The 25,226-nt window shown below is 45.8% G+C and overlaps 1 protein-coding gene across 2 annotated transcripts in view; it reads right to left on the bottom strand.

Annotated features, from left to right (window-relative positions):
- fbxl19 (F-box and leucine rich repeat protein 19) overlaps positions 1-25,226 on the bottom strand; it is a 39,864-nt gene that overhangs the window by 12,966 nt on the left and 1,672 nt on the right. For both annotated transcript variants that reach the window (XM_082186068.1, XM_082186069.1), the window contains 7 exons: positions 22,658-22,843; positions 22,136-22,279; positions 21,636-21,722; positions 19,883-20,065; positions 19,026-19,058; positions 17,142-18,205; positions 419-582 (listed from right to left, as the gene is read on the bottom strand). In XM_082186068.1, coding sequence (XP_082042194.1) covers positions 419-582; positions 17,142-18,205; positions 19,026-19,058; positions 19,883-20,065; positions 21,636-21,722; positions 22,136-22,279; positions 22,658-22,828 — 1,846 coding nt within the window. In that variant the 5' untranslated portion in view covers positions 22,829-22,843. The remainder of the gene's footprint in view (positions 1-418; positions 583-17,141; positions 18,206-19,025; positions 19,059-19,882; positions 20,066-21,635; positions 21,723-22,135; positions 22,280-22,657; positions 22,844-25,226) is intronic.

Here is a 25,226-nt window from a genome sequence, read left to right as displayed (position 1 = left end):
AGGATTTGGGATTTTGGTAGTCCGACTGGAAAACACAATAACCCCGGGACGTCAGGCTAGCGATTTCGCGAGCCCTGCGAAAGGTCCCTTTCTGGTAGAACTCAGATAAATTATACTTGATGTAGTTTTCATTTGAAGAAGCAAAACACCCTCCTTACACTCTCACCTCTGAGCTTTAAACGCCAAACATGGGCTCGGTTCAATCTCGTGGGCTGATTCTTCCTCGCTGTAGATCTTTCCATCTGTGACCGGTGTAAACTCACACTGAGCTCGGACCCTTCTTCCTCTCTGCTCTTTCACACACTTCTACACTTTTATATGATCCTGTAGGCCTGTGTCTCGCCACGGCTGAAACACTGCACTGTTTCTCATTGTGTCTGTGTAATGCTTCACGTGTAACGCTAGAAGGAGGACGTACCTTGCAGACGGTTGATCAGCCACATGAGCTGCTTCTTGGAGATGTTAGTGAAGCCCAGGTTGAGAGATACGGGTTGTCTGCGAATTATACTACTCAACATCGGAGGAGTGATGGAGCGCTGCCGGCTCAGGTCGATCTGAGTCCATAACCTCTTATCACAGCACCTGCAGACAAACACACGTCACATGACTGACAGCACCTGCAGACAAACAAACACGTCACATGACTGACAGCACCTGCAGACAAACACACACGTCACATGACTGACAGCACCTGCAGACAAACACACACGTCACATGACTGACAGCACCAGCAGACAAACACACGCGTCACATGACTGACAGCACCAGCAGACAAACACACAAGTCACATGACTGAGAGAGGCTGCAGACAAACACACGCATCACATGACTGAGAGAGGCTGCAGACAAACACACGCGTCACATGACTGACAGCACCAGCAGACAAACACACGCGTCACATGACTGACAGCACCAGCAGACAAACACACAAGTCACATGACTGAGAGAGGCTGCAGACAAACACACGCATCACATGACTGAGAGAGGCTGCAGACAAACACACGCGTCACATGACTGACAGCACCTGGAGACAAACACACGCGTCACATGACTGAGAGGCAGCAGACAAACACACGCGTCACATGACTGACAGAGGCTGCAGACAAACACAAACGTCACATGACTGACAGAGGGTGCAGACAAACACGAACGTCACATGACTGACAGAGGGTGCAGACAACACACGCGTCACATGACTGACAGCACCAGCAGACAAACACACGCGTCACATGACTGACAGAGGGTGCAGACAACACACGCGTCACATGACTGACAGCACCAGCAGACAAACACACGTCACATGATGACTGACAGAGGCTAAAGACAAACACACGTCACATGACAGAGGCTGCAGACAAACACACGTCACATGACTGAGAGAGGCTGCAGACAAACACACGTCACATGACAGAGAGGCTGCAGACAAACCCACGCGTCACATGACTGACAGCACCAGCAGACAAACACACGTCACATGACTGACAGAGGCTAAAGACAAACACACGTCACATGACAGCACCAGCAGACAAACACACGTCACATGACTGAGAGAGGCTGCAGACAAACACACGTCACATGACAGAGAGGCTGCAGACAAACACACGCGTCACATGGCTGACAGCACTTGCAGACAAACACACGTCACATGACTGACAGCACCTGCAGACAAACACACGAGTCACATGACTGACAGCACCTGCAGACAAACACGTCACATGACTGACAGCACCTGCAGACAAACACACGAGTCACATGACTGACAGCACCTGCAGACAAACACACGTCACATGACTGACAGCACCTGCAGACAAACACACGAGTCACATGACTGACAGCAACTGCAGACAAACACGCGTCACATGACTGAGAGGCTGCAGGCAAACACACGAGTCACATGACTGACAGCACCTGCAGACAAACACACGCGTCACATGACTGACAGCACCTGCAGACAAACATACACGTCACATGACTGACAGAGGCTGCAGACAAACACAAGCGTCACATGACTGACAGCACCTGCAGACAAACACACGAGTCACATGACTGACAGAGGCTGCAGACAAACACACACGAGTCACATGACTGACAGCACCTGCAGACAAACACACGCGTCACATGACTGATAGCACCTGCAGACAAACACACGCATCACATGACTGACAGCACCTGCAGACAAACACACGAGTCACATGACTGACAGAGGCTGCAGACAAACACATGAGTCACATGACTGACAGCACCTGCAGACAAACACACACGTCACATGACTGACAGCACCTGCAGACAAACACACGAGTCACATGACTGACAGAGGCTGCAGACAAACACACACGTCACATGACTGACAGCACCTGCAGACAAACACACGAGTCACATGACTGACAGCACCTGCAGACAAACACACGCGTCACATGACTGACAGCACCTGCAGACAAACATACACGTCACATGATATAAATACTAGTGTAGAACATTGCATAGAAACCGTGTCTATTCCTCGTTTAGTGAGATCAAATAATAAATCTACTGCAGGATCTAGGAAAAATCTAATTGTTATTAAAACAGAAAATGTTGCTATTAGTAAACAAAAACTATTTCTAAAGCTAGGTCTTCTAAACATTAGATCACTCACACCTAAGGCAGTTATTGTAAATGAAATAGTCACAGATAATAGCTTCGATGTACTTTGCCTTACTGAAACCTGGCTTAAACCAAATGATTATTTCGGTATTAATGAGTCTACTCCTCCTGGATACTGTTATAAGCATGAGCCCCGTCTGATTGGCCGTGGCGGAGGTGTTGCAACCATTTATAAAGATATTCTAAATGTTACTCAGAAAACGGGTTATAAGTTTATTTCATTTGAAGTACTTGTACTAAATGTTACGCTCTTAGATGTTAGAAAAACATCCCTATTATCTCTAGCCTTGGCTACCGTATATAGACCGCCAGGGCCTTACGCTGATTTCCTAAAAGAGTTTGCAGATTTTCTCTCAGACCTATTAGTCAATGTCGATAAAGCATTAATTGTTGGAGATTTTAACATACACGTAGATAATCCAAATGATGCGTTAGGAGCTGCGTTTACAGATTTATTAAATTCATTTGGGGTCAAGCAAAACGTCACCGGACCAACTCATCGTCTTAATCATACACTCGATTTAATTATATCACATGGAACCGATCCAACCGATATAGATATCATTCCACAAAGTGATGAAGTCACTGATCACTACATGGTAACTTGCATATTACGTACTGCTGTAATATGTCATGCGGCGTCGCGTTATCAACCAGGCAGAACAATCCTCCCATCCACCATAGATCATTTCTCAAATTGCTTATCTAATCTGTCTCAGCTGCTGCCTGAACCCAAACAAACAGATGAACTAGAAGAACTAACTAGCACTATGAGCACCATTCTCTCTAGAACATTGGATGTGGTTGCACCTATTAAATTAAAAAAGGTCAGAGAGAAAAATAAAGCACCATGGTATAACAATACTACGCATGTTTTAAAGAGAGAAACCCGTATTTTAGAGCGTAAATGGAAACAAACTAATTTAGAGGTCTTTAGAATCGCGTGGAAAGACAGTATGTCGCGTTATAAAAAGGCCCTAAAAGCGGCCAGGGCTGAGCACCTCCGCAAACTAATAGAAAACAACCAAAACAATCCAAGGTTTTTATTTAACACCGTGGCTAGACTAACAAATAAACAGACGTCACCCGAACAAAATATCCCGTTACAGTTCAGTAGTAATGATTTCATGAACTTCTTCACTGAGAAAATAGAAAGCATCAGAACCACAATTATAAACGTTCAATCTTCAATCGCGCCTTATAATTCAGCTTCAATTATCACCCCGAAAGAACAATTACAGTGCTTTACAACTATAGAACAAAAAGAGTTAAATAAACTTATCACTTCATCTAAAACAACAACATGTTTATTAGATCCTATACCAACTAAACTACTGAAAGAAGTGTTACCTGTAGTGGAAGAGCCTCTCCTCAATATTATTAACTCGTCTTTATCTTTAGGTCATGTTCCAAGAACATTTAAACTGGCAGTTATAAAACCTCTCATTAAGAAACCACAATTAGATCATAATAATCTAGCAAATTATAGACCCATTTCAAATCTTCCATTTATGTCTAAAATATTAGAAAAAGTGGTGTCCGCTCAACTGGGCTCTTTCTTGCAACAAAATGATATCTATGAAAAGTTTCAGTCTGGATTCAGACCGCATCATAGCACTGAAACTGCGCTCGTTAAAATCACAAATGATTTACTTTTAGCTTCTGACCAAGGCTGTATCTCAATACTAGTTTTACTTGATCTTAGTGCTGCGTTCGATACTATAGATCACACAATACTCTTAGATCGACTACAAAATTATACTGGTGTTCAAGGACAAGCACTAAGCTGGTTCAAATCATACCTATCTGACCGCTACCATTTTGTCTATTTAAATGGAGAAAAACCGATCATAACTCCAGTAAACTATGGAGTGCCGCAGGGATCTGTATTAGGCCCTCTGTTATTTTCAATATATATGATGCCACTTGGAAATATTATAAGGAAACATGGAATTAGTTTCCATTGTTATGCTGATGACACTCAAGTATATATTTCATCACGGCCGGATGAAAACGCTACATTTTCCAAATTGACAGAGTGTGTTAAAGATATAAAAGATTGGATGACGCGTAATTTTCTTTTATTAAATCCAGACAAGACAGAGGTAATACTTATCGGTTCAAAAAAACGCCCACAAAACCTCGCACAATACAACTTTAACATCATAGGATGTCCTGTTACTTTATCCTCTACAGTAAAAGACCTGGGTGTTATACTCGATTGCAACCTGTCTTTTGAAAATCATATTTCATATGTTACAAAAACAGCCTTTTTCCACCTTAGAAACATTGCTAAGCTACGTAATATGCTATCAGTTTCTGATGCAGAAAAGTTAGTTCATGCATTCATGACCTCGAGACTGGATTACTGTAATGCTTTATTAGCTGGTTGTCCTGCATCCTCAATAAACAAGCTACAGTTAGTCCAAAATGCCGCCGCTAGAGTTCTTACGAGATCAAGAAAATATGATCATATAACACCGATTTTATCATCACTGCATTGGTTACCTATAAAGTTCCGTATTAATTACAAGGTATTGCTACTGACTTATAAAGCCCTAAACGGCTTAGCTCCAGTCTATTTAACGGATCTTCTATCACCCTATAATCCATCGCGCTCTTTAAGATCACTAAATTCAAGGCTTTTGGTCATACCTAGGATATCCAGAACCACCAAAGGAGGGAGAGCATTTTCACATTTGGCTCCAAAACTCTGGAATAGTCTTCCTGATACTGTTCGTTGCTCAGACTCGCTCTCCCAGTTTAAAACTAGATTAAAGTCGCATCTCTTCAGCCAGGCATTCATATAATCCTACAGTTCAAACTACAATCCGGCCTCTATCCAATGCCAGAGGAGAACTGGCCCCCGACTGAGCCTGGGTTCTCCCAAGGTTTTTTTTTTCTCCATTAAGGCACCTGATGGAGTTTTAGGACACCATTAGGTCACTTGATGGAGTTTTTCGGTTCCTTGCCACTGTTGCCTTTGGCTTGCTCAGTTGGGGATATTTTGGGGATATTTAATTTAATTTTATCAATCAATAAATTCCTCTTGAAACAAACTTTGTTGTATTATTTTAATTTAATACTGTGAAGCTGCTTTGATGCAATCTGTATTGTGAAAAGCGCTATACAAATAAACTTGACTTGACTTGACTGACAGCACCAGCAGACAAACACACGTCACATGATTGACAGAGGCTGCAGACAAACACAAGCGTCACATGACTGACAGCACCTGCAGACAAACACACGAGTCACATGACTGACAGAGGCTGCAGACAAACACACACGAGTCACATGACTGACAGCACCTGCAGACAAACACACGCGTCACATGACTGACAGCACCTGCAGACAAACACACGAGTCACATGACTGACAGAGGCTGCAGACAAACACATGAGTCACATGACTGACAGAGGCTGCAGACAAACACACACGTCACATGACTGACAGCACCTGCAGACAAACACACGAGTCACATGACTGACAGCACCTGCAGACAAACACGCACGTCACATGACTGACAGCACCAGCAGACAAAGACGCACGTCACATGACTGACAGAGGCTGCAGACAAAGACACGAGTCACATGACTGACAGCACCTGCAGACAAACACGCACGTCACATGACTGACAGCACCTGCAGACAAACACGCACGTCACATGACTGACAGCACCTGCAGACAAACACACACGTCACATGACTGACAGCACCTGCAGACAAACACACGAGTCACATGACTGACAGAGGCTGCAGACAAACACACACGTCACATGACTGACAGCACCTGCAGACAAACACACGAGTCACATGACTGACAGCACCTGCAGACAAACACGCACGTCACATGACTGACAGCACCAGCAGACAAAGACGCACGTCACATGACTGACAGAGGCTGCAGACAAAGACACGAGTCACATGACTGACAGCACCTGCAGACAAACACGCACGTCACATGACTGACAGCACCTGCAGACAAACACGCACGTCACATGACTGACAGCACCTGCAGACAAACACGCACGTCACATGACTGACAGCACCTGCAGACAAACACACACGTCACATGACTGACAGAGGCTGCAGACAAAGACACGAGTCACATGACTGACAGCACCTGCAGACAAACACGCGTCACATGACTGACAGCACCTGCAGACAAACACACACGTCACATGACTGACAGAGGCTGCAGACAAACACACGAGTCACATGACTGACAGCACCAGCAGACAAACACGCACGTCACATGACTGACAGAGGCTGCAGACAAAGACACGAGTCACATGACTGACAGCACCTGCAGACAAACACGCGTCACATGACTGACAGCACCTGCAGACAAACACACACGTCACATGACTGACAGAGGCTGCAGACAAACACACGAGTCACATGACTGACAGCACCTGCAGACAAACACACACGTCACATGACTGACAGAGGCTGCAGACAAACACACGAGTCACATGACTGACAGCACCTGCAGACAAACACGCACGTCACATGACTGACAGCACCTGCAGACAAAAGGCTTGTTCGACTTCATACAGCTCTGCGCAGACCGATCGGCGGCTGACTTGAAGCAGTGCATGCCGGTTAGAAATTTTGTCCGACTTGATACAGCGCCGACGCCACGTGACTGTGACATATGCCATCAAAGTACCGCGAGAGCATTTCGAGAGTAGCCGGAGAACTCAGCCAGCGCAGCTTCTCAAGAGCGGCTGCACTGGGCTGCAGGAGGGCTGATGACGACACAGCTGTCCCACGATTGGCCGGATTCACCGCATGACAACGATCACGTGTGTTTCGTGTTTATTCGAACACCTTTAGTTCATCTAAAGCTCACAAATCAGTTTTTTATAACAGTAAACACTCTTTTCATGTCGTATGTTATATTGTGTCATGTTTATCAAATTAAAACTGATTAAAAAACGTATAGACTCCACTTCATTAATAGTAGCAATTATGTTGAACTTTATTCTTGTTCAAACAGACGCTGTATGAAGCAGTACATAAAGTAGGCCTATTGAATGAAAATGTCTCTGAAACATCTGTGTATTATTTGGCCAATATTACATTTATTTCACTTCAGCTGTGGTAAAGTACGCGAACACCACGTGAGCGGTCACTACGGGAACCAGAAAGTGTCCGACTTCACGTCTCCGTTTGCAGCTCCTCCCCGCCTGCACGCGGCTACTCTCGCCGATCGGTTACATCCAGCCGCAGCCGATGTCGAACACACCTAATCACACACGTCACATGACTGACAGAGGCTGCAGACAAACACACGAGTCACATGACTGACAGCACCAGCAGACAAACACACGTCACATGACTGACAGAGGCTGCAGACAAACACACACGTCACATGACTGACAGAGGCTGCAGACAAACACACACGTCACATGACTGACAGAGGCTGCAGACAAACACGCACGTCACATGACTGACAGAGGCTGCAGACAAACACACACGTCACATGACTGACAGAGGCTGCAGACAAAAGGTGTGTTCGACATCGGCTGCGGCTGGATGTAACCGATCGGCGAGAGTAGCCGCGTGCAGGCGGGGAGGAGCTGCAAACGGAGACGTGAAGTCGGACACTTTCTGGTTCCCGTAGTGACCGCTCACGTGGTGTCCTTGTACTTTACCACAGCTGAAGTGAAATAAATGTAATATTTGCCAAATAATACACAGATGTTTCAGAGACATTTTCATTCAATAGGCCTACTTTATGTACTGCGTCTACTTGAACAAGAATAAAGTTCAACATAAGCTACTATCAATGAAGTGGAGTCTATACGTTTTTTAATCAGTTTTAATTTGAAAAACATGACACAATATAACATCGCCACGACATGAAAAGAGTGTTTACTGTTATAAAAACAGATTTGTGAGCTTTATATGAACTAAAGGTGTTCGAATAAACACGAAACACATGTGATCGTTGTCATGCGGGAAATCTGGCCAATCGTGGAACAGCTGTGTCGTCATCAGCCCTCCTGCAGCCCAGTGCAGCCGCTCTTGAGAAGCTGCGCTGGCTGAGTTCTCCGGCTACTCTCGAATCGCTCTCGCGGTACTTTGATGGCATATTTCAGAATCACGTGGCGTCGGCGCTGTATCAAGTCGGACAAAATTTCTAACCGGCATGCACTGCTTCAAGTCAGCCACCGATCGGTCTGCGCAGAGCTGCATGAAGTCGAACAAGCCTAAACACACACGTCACATGACTGACAGCACCTGCAGACAAACACACACGTCACATGACTGACAGAGGCTGCTGACAAACAAGCGTCACATGACTGACAGAGGCTGCAGACAAACACGAGTCACATGACTGACAGCACCAGCAGACAAACACACACGTCACATGACTGACAGAGGCTGCAGACAAACACGAGTCACATGACTGACAGCACCAGCAGACAAACACACACGTCACATGACTGACAGAGGCTGCAGACAAACACACACGTCACATGACTGACAGAGGCTGCAGACAAACACGAGTCACATGACTGACAGCACCTGCAGACAAACACACACGTCACATGACTGACAGCACCTGCAGACAAACACACACGTCACATGACTGACAGAGGCTGCAGACAAACACGAGTCACATGACTGACAGCACCTGCAGACAAACACACACGTCACATGACTGACAGCACCAGCAGACAAACACACACGTCACATGACTGACAGAGGCTGCAGACAAACACATGCGTCACATGACTGGCTGCACCTGCAGACAAACACACACGTCACATGACTGACAGAGGCTGTAGACAAACACAAACGAGTCACATGACTGACAGAGGCTGCAGACAAACACACACGTCACATGACTGACAGCACCAGCAGACAAACACACACGTCACATGACTGACAGAGGCCGTAGACAAACACAAACGAGTCACATGACTGACAGAGGCTGCAGACAAACACACACGTCACATGACTGACAGCACCTGCAGACAAACACACGCGTCACATGACTGGCTGCAGAAAAACACACGAGTCACATGACTGACAGAGGCTGCAGACAAACACACGCGTCACATGACTGACAACACCTGTAGACAAACACACGAGTCACATGACTGACAGAGGCTGCAGACAACACATGCGTCACATGACTGACAGCACCAGCAGACAAACACACGAGTCACATGACTGACAGAGGCTGCAAACACACGAGTCACATGACTGACAGAGGCTGCAAACACACGAGTCACATGACTGACAGAGGCTGCAGACAAACACACGCGTCACATGACTGAAAACACCTGTAGACAAACACACGAGTCACATGACTGACAGCACCTGCAGACAAACACACACGTCACATGACTGACAGCACCAGCAGACAAACACACGAGTCACATGACTGACAGAGGCTGCAAACACACGAGTCACATGACTGACAGAGGCTGCAAACACACGAGTCACATGACTGACAGCACCTGCAGACAAACACACGAGTCACATGACTGACAGAGGCTGCAGACAAACACACAAGTCACATGACTGACAGCACCTGCAGACAAACACACACGTGTCACATGACTGACAGAGGTTGCAGACAAAAACACAAGTCACATGACTGACAGCACCAGCAGACAAACACACACGAGTCACATGACTGACAGAGGCTGCAGACAAACACACAAGTCACATGACTGACAGCACCTGCAGACAAACACACGAGTCACATGACTGACAGCACCAGCAGACAAACACACGAGTCACATGACTGACAGAGCCTGCAGACAAACACACAAGTCACATGACTGACAGCACCTGCAGACAAACACACGAGTCACATGACTGACAGCACCAGCAGACAAACACACGAGTCACATGACTGACAGAGCCTGCAGACAAACACACGCGTCACATGACTGACAGCACCTGCAGACAAACACACGAGTCACATGACTGACAGCACCAGCAGACAAACACACGAGTCACATGACTGACAGAGCCTGCAGACAAACACACAAGTCACATGACTGACAGCACCTGCAGACAAACACACGAGTCACATGACTGACAGCACCAGCAGACAAACACACGAGTCACATGACTGACAGAGCCTGCAGACAAACACACGCGTCACATGACTGACAGCACCAGCAGACAAACACACGAGTCACATGACTGACAGCACCAGCAGACAAACACACGAGTCACATGACTGACAGAGCCTGCAGACAAACACACGCGTCACATGACTGACAGAGGCTGCAGACAAACACACGAGTCACATGACTGACAGCGGCTGCTGATGAACACACGTCACATGACTGACAACAACAGGGGCACGTTCAAGTTCAAAACGGTGCGCAACGTTTTGCTACGGTTTCCGGATGAACTACAAATAAAGTCAGTATGTGAGGCTAAATAGATGTGTTTTAGTCTGAATTAGGTAAGATGTGTGCTTCAGTTTCAGTTTCAGCAATCCCTTCACTCGACTGGGATGTTCTCTTTTGTTCTGGGCGGCAAGTGCAGTAACTGTAACATCGGGCATATTTTGTAGCATTAAACACATTTATACCGACTTCATCAGGCTCCGAAAATTCTTCACAAAGAACACAAAGAATGGCCTTCTCAGCTGCCATAGTTCCAACTCTTGCATCATCAGAACAGTGTGTTCAACGCATCACCGTTTCTGTTTAAAAAACGTTGTGCAACGTTTTGTCGGGGCTGAACGCAGCCCTGGAGACAAACACACGAGTCACATGACTGACAGAGGCTGCAGACAAACACACGAGTCACATGACTGACAACACCTGCAGACAAACACACAAGTCACATGACTGACAACACCTGCAGACAAACACACGAGTCACATGACTGACAGAGGCTGCAGACAAACACAAGTCACATGACTGACAGAGGCTGCAGACAAACACGAGTCACATGACTGACAGAGGCTGCAGACAAACACACAAGTCACATGACTGACAACACCTGCAGACAAACACACGAGTCACATGACTGACAGAGGCTGCAGACAAACACAAGTCACATGACTGACAGAGGCTGCAGACAAACACACAAGTCACATGACTGACAACACCTGCAGACAAACACACGAGTCACATGACTGACAGAGGCTGCAGACAAACACACAAGTCACATGACTGACAGAGGCTGCAGACAAACACACAAGTCACATGACTGACAGAGGCTGCAGACAAACACACAAGTCACATGACTGACAGCACCTGCAGACAAACACACGAGTCACATGACTGACAGAGGCTGCAGACAAACACACGCGTCACATGACTGACAGCACCAGCAGACAAACACACGAGTCACATGACTGACAGCACCAGCAGACAAACACACAAGTCACATGACTGACAACACCTACAGACAAACACACGAGTCACATGACTGACAGAGGCTGCAGAAAAACACACAAGTCACATGACTGACAACACCTGCAGACAAACACACGAGTCACATGACTGACAGAGGCTGCAGACAAACACACGAGTCACATGACTGACAACACCTGCAGACAAACACACAAGTCACATGACTGACAGAGGCTGCAGACAAACACACAAGTCACATGACTGACAACACCTGCAGACAAACACACGAGTCACATGACTGACAGAAGCTGCAGACAAACACACGAGTCACATGACTGACAGAAGCTGCAGACAAACACACGAGTCACATGACTGACAGAGGCTGCAGACAAACACACAAGTCACATGACTGACAACACCTGCAGACAAACACAAGAGTCACATGACTGACAGAGGCTGCAGACAAACACACGAGTCACATGACTGACAACACCTGCAGACAAACACACAAGTCACATGACTGACAGAGGCTGCAGACAATAGGCTTGTTCGACTTCATACAGCTTTGCGCAGACCGATCGGCGGCTGACTTGAAGCAGTGCATGCCGGTTAGAAATTTTGTCCGACTTGATACAGCGCCGACGCCACGTGACTGTGACATATGCCATCAAAGTACCGCGAGAGCATTTCGAGAGTAGCCGGAGAACTCAGCCAGCGCAGCTTCTCAAGAGCGGCTGCACTGGGCTGCAGGAGGGCTGATGACGACACAGCTGTTCCACGATTGGCCGGATTCACCGCATGACAACGATCACGTGTGTTTCGTGTTTATTCGAACACCTTTAGTTCATCTAAAGCTCACAAATCAGTTTTTTATAACAGTAAACACTCTTTTCATGTCATTGCGATGTTATATTGTGTCATGTTTATCAAATTAAAACTGATTAAAAAACGTATAGACTCCACTTCATTGATAGTAGCTTATGTTGAACTTTATTCTTGTTCAAACAGACGCTGTATGAAGCAGTACATAAAGTAGGCCTATTGAATGAAAATGTCTCTGAAACATCTGTGTATTATTTGGCAAATATTACATTTATTTCACTTCAGCTGTGGTAAAGTACGCAAACACCACGTGAGCGGTCACTACGGGAACCAGAAAGTGTCCGACTTCACGTCTCCGTTTGCAGCTCCTCCCCGCCTGCACGCGGCTACTCTCGCCGATCGGTTACATCCAGCCGCAGCCGATGTCGAACACACGCGTCACATGACTGACAGCACCAGCGGACAAACACACGAGTCACATGACTGACAGCACCAGCAGACAAACACACGAGTCACATGACTGACAGAGCCTGCAGACAAACACACGAGTCACATGACTGACAGAGCCTGCAGACAAAAGGCTTGTTCGACTTCATGCAGCTCTGCGCAGACCGATCGGCGGCTGACTTGAAGCAGTGCATGCCGGTTAGAAATTTTGTCCGACTTGATACAGCGCCGACGCCACGTGACTGTGACGTATGCCATCAAAGTACCGCGAGAGCAATTCGAGAGTAGCCGGAGAACTCAGCCAGCGCAGCTTCTCAAGAGCGGCTGCACTGGGCTGCAGGAGGGCTGATGACGACACAGCTGTTCCACGATTGGCCGGATTCACCGCATGACAACGATCACGTGTGTTTCGTGTTTATTCGAACACCTTTAGTTCCTCTAAAGCTCTCAAATCAGTTTATTATAACAGTGAACACTCTTTTCATGTCGTTGTCATGTTATATTGTGTCATGTTTATCAAATTAAAACTGCTTAAAAAACGTAGACTCCACTTCATTGATAGTAGCTTATGTTGAACTTTATTCTTGTTCAAACAGACACTGTATGAAGCAGTACATAAAGTACTGAATGAAAATGTCTCTGACACATCTGTGTATTATTTGGCAAATATTGCATTTATTTCACTTCAGCTGTGGTAAAGTATGCAAACACCACGTGAGCGGTCACTACGGGAACCAGAAAGTGTCCGACTTCACGTCTCCGTTTGCAGCTCCTCCCCGCCTGCACGCGGCTACTCTCGCCGATCGGTTACATCCAGCCGCAGGCGATGTCGAACACACCTAAACACACGAGTCACATGACTGACAGCACCAGGAGACAAACACACGAGTCACATGACTGACAGCACCAGCAGACAAACACACGAGTCACATGACTGACAGCACCTGCAGACAAACACACGCGTCACATGATTGACAGAGGCTGCAGACAAACACACGAGTCACATGACTGACAGAGACTGCAGACAAACACACAAGTCACATGACTGACAGAGGCTGCAGACAAACACACAAGTCACATGACTGACAGAGGCTGCAGACAAACACGAGTCACATGACTGACAGAGGCTGCAGACAAACACACAAGTCACATGACTGACAGAGGCTGCAGACAAACACACGAGTCACATGACTGACAGCACCTGCAGACAAACACACGCGTCACATGATTGACAGAGGCTGCAGACAAACACACGAGTCACATGACTGACAGAGGCTGCAGACAAACACACGAGTCACATGACTGACAGCACCAGCAGACAAACATACGAGTCACATGACTGACAGAGGCTGCAGACAAACACACGAGTCACATGACTGACAGAGGCTGCAGACAAACACACGAGTCACATGACTGACAGAGCCAGCAGACAAAAACACGAGTCACATGACTGACAGAACCAGCAGACAAAAACACGCGTCACATGACTGACAGCGGCTGCAGACAAAAACACGCGTCACATGACTTACAGCACCAGCAGACAAACACACGAGTCACATGACTGACAGCACCAGGAGACAAACACACGAGTCACATGACTGACAGAGCCAGCAGACAAAAACACGCGTCACATGACTGACAGCACCTGCAGACAAACACACGAGTCACATGACTTACAGCACCAGCAGACAAACACACGAGTCACATGACTGACAGAGCCAGCAGACAAACACACGAGTCACATGACTGACAGAGGCTGCAGACAAACACACGAGTCACATGACTGACAGAGCCAGCAGACAAAAACACGAGTCACATGACTGACAGAGGCTGCAGACAAACACACGAGTCACATGACTGACAGAGGCTGCAGACAAACACACGAGTCACATGATATTTGATTGGGGATATTTTGGGGATATTTAATTTAATTTTATCAATCAATAAATTCCTCTTGAAACAAACTTTGTTGTATTATTTTAATTTAATACTGTGAAGCTGCTTTGATACAATCTGTATTGTGAAAAGCGCTATACAAATAAACTTGACTTGACTTGACATGACTGACAGAACCAGCAGACAAAAACACGCGTCACATGACTGACAGCACCTGCAGACAAACACACGAGTCACATGACTTACAGCACCAGCAGACAAACACACGAGTCACATGACTGACAGCGGCTGCAGACAAAAACACGAGTCACATGACTGACAGAACCAGCAGACAAAAACACGAGTCACATGACTGACAGAGCCAGCAGACAAAAACACGCGTCACATGACTGACAGCACCAGCAGACAAACACACGAGTCACATGACTGACAGCGGCTGCAGACAAAAACACGAGTCACATGACTGACAGAACCAGCAGACAAAAACACGAGTCACATGACTGACAGCGGCTGCAGACAAACACACGAGTCACATGACTGACAGAGAGCAGTTCCACATGCACTGTATTGTGGAGGTGCAGAGGACACGGTTTTCTATGGTTTAGCATTATATTTAATTATCTGGATAATCAGAAATACAAGTAAAGTATTGGTTATTGATATCGGTTTTGGATGAATGACTGATGAATCGTGAATTATATCAGTGCACCGCTACTATTATACAACATGAACATTTCAAAAGCTCAAATGACTCGATTCAGCCGATCGTTTGGAAGCATAAAGATCATCTCTCAACAAACACATGTATTTCACAGCTAATGTTATTTCATGATTCAAAGTGTAACAAATCCTGGTGCCTTCAAAAACATTCAGTCCACTTCACATCTGTGCTATAGAATAAAAAAAAAAGAAGACTATTTTATGCTATATATTACATTAATTAATTAAAATTACAGCTGCAAACAGCAATAACAGGGGCAAATAAGCTGACAGCAAAACTGTTGTTTGCCACATTACTTTTATGTTTATATCTGGTTATATCATGACTCGATACGCAGCACCGAAGATATAAAGACCAGCCTAATGCTTTTTGATCTATTTGAACATTATAATGAAATCTTGACAATTTTCCTTCTTGATCAGTAGGAGGCGCTGTGCCGAACGATGGGATATTCCCAGATGCGTCTCCATACAGAAGGTGTTTGGCATGATCATTAGTTGAAATGTTATACAAGAACCGTTTGGTCGATCAAAAAGAATTTAATAACTTTTTACCAGCATGATGATCTAATGGTGATCTGAGCAAAGACTGGTGAAGAAGAGCTAATGAACCATCTGGCACCACTATAAAAACATTCTGTTTATAGGCCTTTCAGGTCAAAAGCTATTAGCATTAACATAAATGTAGATTTGAGCTGTTGGTGGCGCTAGAGGTTAGGAGATTCTCTGGTAAGGGTTAGGTCTGTCTCTATCTGTGTGCCGGATCTCATAGCTCTCCTCTACAGTTGTGTGGCAGGAGCAGAAGAAGTGAGACGGATGACGATAACAGCCACGCTAATGATACAGCAGGTGCTCATGAACCTCCGCTGCTGCACATCTAATACATTCAATTAGAAACAGTTTCATCTGAATCGTTCCTTTACAGTGGCATGTGAAACTGTCTGTCGTCTAGCTGTGATTATGTGTTTTTCTGCTGAACTGCCTTTAATAGGTCGTTTTTCAGTTTAGTGTCAATTAATGCTGTTTTTGGACTGAAGGAGGAAGGTTGGATTTATGATATAGCTTGATATATCTTTTAAAGCTCATATTTAAACTTATCAGTTTAGAATAGCTTTTATTGATTTGATTGTTTGATTTGTTGATTTTATGTTTGATGTGCATGTCTGTGTTTTTGCATAGCTTTGTTTTTTACTGATTTTATTGAGTGCCTATACATAAAAGGTATTATGATTATAATAATAGTGTCATGTGTTAGCAGGTCTCTCACCAGCGGCTCCAGGTGCGGCACACACGCATGCACACACACAGCTGGCGCTGGCTGAGCTGCTGGAACACGCGGAGCCAGGCGTCTCTGGTTAGCGTGTGTGTGTCTCCGCTGGCTAGCGGCAGGCGGTGTGGTTCGGGGCAGGCGGGCGGTGGGCGCACCAGGTGTCTCTCCATCTGCAGCGGTCTGGGCGAGGGCACGGGCACAGCGCTCCTCTTCAGCGGCCGGCACTGTGAGCGCTGCAGAGAGACGCCGCTAGCGTTAGCGTTAGCTGCGGCGCTGTTCCCGTTAGCCGTCGCAGAGCCGCCCGCCGCGGAGCCGCTCTTACTCTGGGCTTGCCGGCTCCCGCCACGCAGTTTGCTCCCGCGGACAGCTTTGCCGTGCCGGTGATTAGTGACGGTGCTGTTGGAGTTCTCCTTCTCTTGCGTCTCCCTGCTGACCCGCGAGCGCCCGTTACGCTCCTGCCCGTTCGAGCGCTTGGAGGACAGGCCGTCCGATGTGTGTGTGTGTGTGTGTGTGACGGGCTGCGTGGCGGACAGCGGAGACGGCGGAGCCACAGGTTTGTGACCGCGATCCGCTGAGCCGTCCTCGTCCTCGTCCGCTTCGGGGTCCAGAACCGGCTTGCGGACTCTGGGATTAGCGTCTCCTCGGCGGCGCTGCGGCTGAGGCTCGTCAGGCTCCGGCTCCGGCTCCGGCACGCTCTCTCCCTCAGAGTCCTCGCTCGCGCTGAAGCCCAGCTCCGCCAGGCGCCGGTTACGCTCCCGATCCCGCATGCTCCCATACGCCGGAGAGGACGGTTCCGAGGCGCCGATGGGAGACGGAGAGTCCGAGTCCGACTCAGAGTCCGTCTCAGAGCTGGAGGAGGACGAGGAGCTGGAGTCCCGCACTCGCTCCAGCAGACACATGCGCTTGAAGCGCTCCAGTTTCTCCCGGTGATGGGAGCGCTGGTCCTGGCTGGCCGTCAGAGACGAGGGCTGAGCCGGAGCCGAGCCAGAGCCGTGACCGACTGACACCGATGCGTTCGGCCCGTTCGCTTCAGAGGAGTCCGAGGAGTTGGGTTTCGCTTTCTGCAGAAGACAGAAACTCAATGAAGAGCAGTCCTCTTAGGAGAGACACCGGCTACGTTTACATGCACAACTTTTGTTTCAATCGGACTGAATTCATTCCGATTGATGAATCTGAGTGTAGTGTTTACATGAACGCTTAACACGTGATCGGGTTGATGTGCGCGTTTATATGTCACAAGCTTCAAATCGGGATAGATAGTTTGACATGCACACACTGTTTGCGGATAATAACTGTTCTCCTACATTGGTTCTTTATTTGTTTTAAACAGCAGACTTGATATTTATCCATTTCTGGTCATAATTTGGAGATAATGAGCGTATGAGCCATTGTGCCGCTGGTTATATTGATCACACAGCAAAAATGCCTAAAACCAGTCGTGTGTGGATGAGAGTCTGAAGCAAGGACTGGTGGGTCGTTGTCCTGCTCCACTTCACAGACGCAGTGAACGGAGGATTATAGAATAACGGGAAACTCATTTATACAACACTTCAACTATTCAACAGGAAGAACAGCTCGTTCTGCGCGTCATACATCATTACGGTATTTCTACGTCATCGCACATGCGCAGTCCTTTCAGTTTCCGTTTTCAATACGATCAAGTGTTCACATGTTCTCTCGATCGGATTAGAAAAGGAATAAACCGCCCCTTTCAATCGGATCGAAATCTCATTGGGATCGAGCTCAATCGGATCGATTAAAGTGTTTACATGAAGGCTTTTCAGTGCGATTGAGCCGTCAATCCCATTACTAACGGATTATTTGGTTGCATGTAAACGTAGCCTCTGACAACTATTCTTTTCAACAATGAGACAGTCGTACCTTTTTCAGATGTTTCTCACGGGCACCTTTGATCTGTCGGGGAAACACAGAAAAACACAGTGCTCATAAAAACAGGCACATGCTACGAACACTCCCGGCCCGAGCGGGTCTGATATCAGCAGCTCGACTCTCTTATGAACGAAACCCTCAAACATCACACATTTCTTTGCCCAGTTTCAAATTTAAAATGTAGCCTTTTCTAAAACACTACAGACCTTTTTGGTGACTATATTTAATCTAGGGATGCACAATATATTGCCCACCATATCGGCATCGGGCGATATATGATCATTTTTAATGTTATCGTTATAGGCCTGATAAGAAAATTTGGCCGATATATTAAAGCCAATAAATAATGGATTATTTCCTTCAGCTGAGACGCTTCAGATGCGACTGTTCAACATGATGGGTTTGAATTGCTTGAAATATGATTGGTATCTCTTCAAAAAAGGAAAATACAGTAAAGTAAAACATGCTTTCATAAAGGCGACATAAAATTATAGTGAGAACATTCTAACTGTGTGCTTGGGACATGGCTTTTAATTGTGAGTTTTGTTTTTGTAATCAGGCTCTCAAAAATTAAATATAAATAATATATCAATTTTGATTCAGATTTGTCGGCCAATTTATCGGTTATCGGCTTTCAAATACAAAGATTTATCGGTTATCGGTATCGGCCAAAATGTTCACATCGGTGCATCTCTAATTTAAACACTAGATATAAAAATAGTTTCTCTCTCCATGTTTGATATTACGACAGCTGTTGTTTCTTGTAGAATCATATGAGTTAGAGTCGAATCTAAAGCTAGACTGAAAGATTTCATTCCACCAGTCCCTGAATCTGCTGTTGGACTTGCCTTCTTCTTGGAGCCTCCCTCCTGAGGCACGTCCTTCTCCTTCTTGCGTTTAGGCCCGTCTTGTCGTGTCGAGTCTTCCAGAGACAAGCTCTTCTTCTTACTGGGAGGAGGATCATCCGTGAGCTTCCAGCGACTCACTTCCCCGTTGTCCATGCGTCGCTTTCCTAAACCGTCTCCTTGATCCTGCAGACCAGACAGAAACCTTATATTATTCTGAAGTTATAACGGTGACATCATTGTGCCACAGATTCTCTATAAACAAGCTGAAGTTATAAATCAAATGTTATCATGTGTTTGTTTGGAGGCATGAAATCTAAATGCTCATTATTTAGGAAACTGATTTGCAAGATCGTGCATGATTACTGAAGTATCGTGCAAAACCAGGCCTGACTGAACACGTTAAATGTTACGTTTCCTCTTCAGTTTTCTCCCTTCAGAATAGATTTTTGCAATTTTGAACGATAAAAAAACAATGAAATTTAAAAAAAAGTTGGAATATCGAAACATTATCTTGGTGACAAAACAGCAGAATGTACAAGAACTTAGAATACGTAGCAAGTCAAATTTATTTGTATAGCGCTTTTCACAACACACATTGTTTCAAAGCAGCTTTACAGAAAATCATGATAACGTTTATAATATTTGAATACCTTCATGCTTTAAAGCTGCATTTATCAGATTAGAGCTGGGCGATAATATAGCTACATTTTAAGACAATATAAATAAACATTCAAGCAGTTGAGATTTGCTATATTATATAACCGCTGTACGTGAATTTACTGTATGTATAAAAAATTTGCCCTTTATATGACTTTATGGGCCCTATCTTACACCCGGCGCAATGCAGCGGCAAGCACGACGCAAGTGTGTTTTGCTAGTTTCAGCCCGACGCAGTTTTCATTTTCACGTCCTGCGCCACGTTATTTAAATAGCAAATGCATTTGTGCCCATGGGTGTGCTGGTCTGAGAACGAGGTCTGTTCTGGCGCATTGTTGGACCGTTGCTATTTTGAGGCAACAGAAATAGACTGCGCAATATTTTTTTTTGTTATTTAATGAGCGCGTTAGTAATGCGCGCCTATAGGCGGGTCCACAACGCACACACACACTTTCTTATTACACACACAGGGACGCACAGCAGCACACAAACATGCCTTATATTTAAAATAAAAGGATTACAATGTAAAATATTATTATTGTGTACATAAAGATATGGTGAATCCGACTTGTCCCGTAGATGGTCTCCTTGCGCACTTTTACCTCGCGCAGGAGCAGATCCGTTTGCACTCTGGAGACGCGTTCGGTCTTTCCACTATCAAATTCCGTCATGTAAATAGCGAATCCGCCATGGGGCGAGTGCAACTGGCATTTAAAGGGAACGGGAGATGAGACTCTGATTGGTTTAACGCGCGTAAATCCCAAAACACACCCATTACTCATGAAGAGAACAGGGACAACCCTTTTAGACCATGCGCCGGGAGCGCCAACCATTTTTCCCGTCGTTAAACTAGAAAAAGTGGATTCGGACGCCCTAAGTGAACTTGCGCCGTGCGCTTTAGACCATGCGCTTAGATCGTTAAAATAGGGCCCTATAAGTCTTTATAGTCCATCTCAATCGGTTTGCAAATTACGGATTTATGGACTAAAATCTATCAAATATTTTCCATTTTAGCAGAAAACCAAACCTTTAAAGAAGGTGTAGCAAGACCAGTCCTGAAACAGAGACGCTTCATCATGTTTTACTTCAGTCTTACCTTACTGGTCTTTCCTTCCTTGTGGCACTTTGGACATTCCCAACAGTTTGGGATCTCATCGTTAATGATGCCTTCGGACTTCCCCATCTGTGGGAGAGAGTTGATGATGTTATGGTCAGAATTAAGAGTGCTGGTAATGAGTGCTGGTAATGAGTGCAGGTAATGAGGGCTGGTAATGAGGGCTGGTAATGAGGGCTGGTAATGTAATGAGTGCAGGTAAAGAGTGCAGGTAAAGAGTGCAGGTAAAGAGTGCAGGTAAAGAGTGCTGGTAAAGAGTGCTGGTAAAGAGTGCTGGTAATGAGTGCAGGTAATGAGGGCTGGTAATGAGGGCTGGTAATGAGGGCTGGTAGTGAGGGCTGGTAGTGAGGGCTGGTAAAGAGGGCTGGTAGTGAGTGCAGGTAAAGAGTGCAGGTAAAGAGTGCAGGTAAAGAGTGCAGGTAAAGAGTGCAGGTAAAGAGTGCTGGTAAAGAGTGCTGGTAATGAGCCGGTGTGGGCCAGACCTTCAGGCAGCTGGGGTGGATGATCTCGTTGCAGATTGTGCACTCCATCAGAGAAAGGCTGAACTTCTCCTCCTCCGACTCCACCGTATCTTCCTTCCCCGCTTCACCACACGCGAAACACACGGCAGTGTGCGGCAACACCGGCTGCAGGAGAGAACACACACACATAAACTAACCTGGGAGAACATGTGTGAAGGTCTGCACATGGGATTAAGATGCATTTTGCTCAATGCTAAATAAAGGTAAACACAACATTATTAACTGCGTGTTTACAATTGCTTAGAAGCTTTGGAAGCTGAAGCTTTACATTTAGCCGTTATATTTCCGACACACACTTAAAGGTATGATATGTACGATTTTTGTAATAAAATATTCAAAAAACACTTTCACAGTGTGATATATTTCATGCAGTTGTGTCCTTACATTATCCCAAAAGTTCCCAAGGATTTGTAAATCCAGAGAAATTCCAGTTTTTAATAATGGCTCGTCCCTGGTCCTTGTCGCCTATCAATGGGGACTCACCGCGGTGCACTGCCGGAGCAGACACGACTGCTTCATGCGACCCGGTCCTCCGAACTTCTTCATGTCCTTGCAGAAGTGGCACTCGCCGCACTCGGTCCTCATACACGCCTGACAGCGCCGGCACCGTGTGCGCCGCCGCCGCGCGCCTCCCAGCGCCTTACTGCCAGACATCGCCTCGGCATTCACCTGCACACACACACATACACACACACGTGTCAGGGCAGGACATCACATGCTGCCAATCAAATACCCAGAATGCCAAGCGGGTCTCCACATTAACCCTTTCCGTGCTCTTGACGCTCTTGATCAGAGTTTGAAATAAACACTCGCCAAATGCAGTAAAAATCAGCTGTGGCGGGAAACGCTGTCAAATCACGAGCCAATGTGGCGTTACTCATTACGTTTACTCTTAGTACAAAAACGTATGGATCATTATGATATATTAAATACAGCACATTACGCAGAATCTGCTCATATCTTTCACATCGTCACTACACCAGAAATAACGGCGCGCTTGTTCATTAGCATTGAAGTAGTAACGAAGATTAAAAGCATTTGGTGAACAGAAAAGACATTGTTATTTTCCAACATCCTACATTTTTTTATATTCTTTGTACTGTATTGATCTGTCCAACTAAAACACATTTATGGTGAAAAGGATGAGAACGAATGAGGAACTATATATATTAACTACGACTGTGACGTAGTTAATCTGGTTAATTTCTTCTCTTCTCTTGGCTAGTAGAGGTTCTGAATGGCCGGTGAGTGGAGAAGTTGTTTTCTGACCCTGCTGAATCACACTGATGGAGGACTAGAGGAGCCGAACACAGAGCCAGCGGTGACCCTTCACACGGGCCGACGCTGACGAACTTCAGGCCGTTTCTCAGACAGATTCATGTGAAGATTTAAGGGTACATCGTTTTAACTTTAACTTGTACGACTTTCTATTCAGTGAAACAAAGTCAGAGGCAACCAACTTCAGTCTCAGCCATCCTGGAAGCCATCCCCCAGGAACTAGACTTTGGTACGGCCGTTAGCAGACGCCAGTGATTATAGTTTCTAAAGTTATATCTCTGGATATGTTTCTTCAGAAGGCCTTTATTAACCCATATGGATTAGGGTTATGATGGATAATGCTTCAGAATCTCAGGCTCCACATTCACTCCCATTATAAACCTGGGAAGAGCAGGATATTCTTTATTTATAACTCTGATTGTATTCGCCTGAAAAAGAGAGTCATACACACCTAGGACGGCTTGAGGGCGAGTAAATCATGGGCTAGTAAATGAACTATCCCTGTAAGACAGACATTAGCGGGGTCAGGTGCTGTGATGACACTCGTTTCCGACGTTTTACGTTTAACACACACTTAAAGTTTTTGGCCAATCACAAAGCACTAGTTGAGCTGTGGCCAATCAGAGCACTGGCCTTTTTTGAAGGAGGGGCTTTGTAGAAATCAGTGTGTTTCAGTTTCAGACAGACTGGACAAGAATGTACAGTGCGTTTTTTTATTTTTATATTAAAGCATGTTAACCTATTACCCCCAATAAACGTTTAAAATAGCATCATATGAGCCCTTAATGGCTCAACCGATGTTCAGGGAGAATCTGCTTCTCGTTGAGCAAACGTGGGTCAGTTAAACAGCAGATTCATTTACTGAACTTCAGTTCCTCGTTTCCATCCCTGTCAGACGTTAAATATCCATCCTGAGGATTCCTGACGAACACAGACGGGAACTATAACGACAAAGATCTAGTTCTAAACATCTCGTCCGGTGGATTGGGACAGGGACCACCGATATACAGATTTATACAGTAGAGAGAGTGTCAGCTGAAGGGTTAGGGTTAGGTGAGAGTGTGTCAGCTGAAGGGTTAGGGTTAGGTGAGAGTGTGTCAGCTGAAGGGTTAGGGTTAGGTGAGAGTGTGTCAGCTGAAGGGTTAGGGTTAGGTGAGAGTGTGTCAGCTGAAGGGTTAGGGTTAGGTGAGAGTGTGTCAGCTGAAGGGTTAGGGTTAGGTGAGAGTGTGTCAGCTGAAGGGTTAGGGTTAGGTGAGAGTGTGTCAGCTGAAGGGTTAGGGTTAGGTGAGAGTGTGTCAGCTGAAGGGTTAGGGTTAGGTGATAGTGTGTCAGCTGAAGGGTTAGGGTTAGGTGAGAGTGTGTCAGCTGAAGGGTTAGGGTTAGGTGAGAGTGTGTCAGCTGAAGGGTTAGGGTTAGGTGAGAGTGTGTCAGCTGAAGGGTTAGGGTTAGGTGAGAGTGTGTCAGCTGAAGGGAGGGTTAGGTGAGAGTGTGTCAGCTGAAGGGAGGGTTAGGTGAGAGTGTGTCAGCTGAAGGGTTAGGGTTAGGTGAGAGTGTGTCAGCTGAAGGGAGGGTTAGGTGAGAGTGTGTCAGCTGAAGGGAGTAAATTGTTGCTGTTTTCTGCAGTGAAATTGTGGATTGTGAAATCTGTATGTTTCTGGTTTTACTATATAACATTTTGGTGTCGTATTATTATTATTATGTACTGTAGGCTTGTGCGATATTGAGAACAACATTTTTGAATTTTTAGAAGGTAAAGCAAAAGTAATCAGCAATT

The sequence above is a fragment of the Leuciscus leuciscus genome, assembly GCF_965113295.1.
Source record: "Leuciscus leuciscus genome assembly, chromosome: 12".
NCBI classification, from domain to species: Eukaryota; Metazoa; Chordata; class Actinopteri; order Cypriniformes; family Leuciscidae; genus Leuciscus; species Leuciscus leuciscus.
This window is presented reverse-complemented; position numbering and strand designations above follow the sequence as displayed.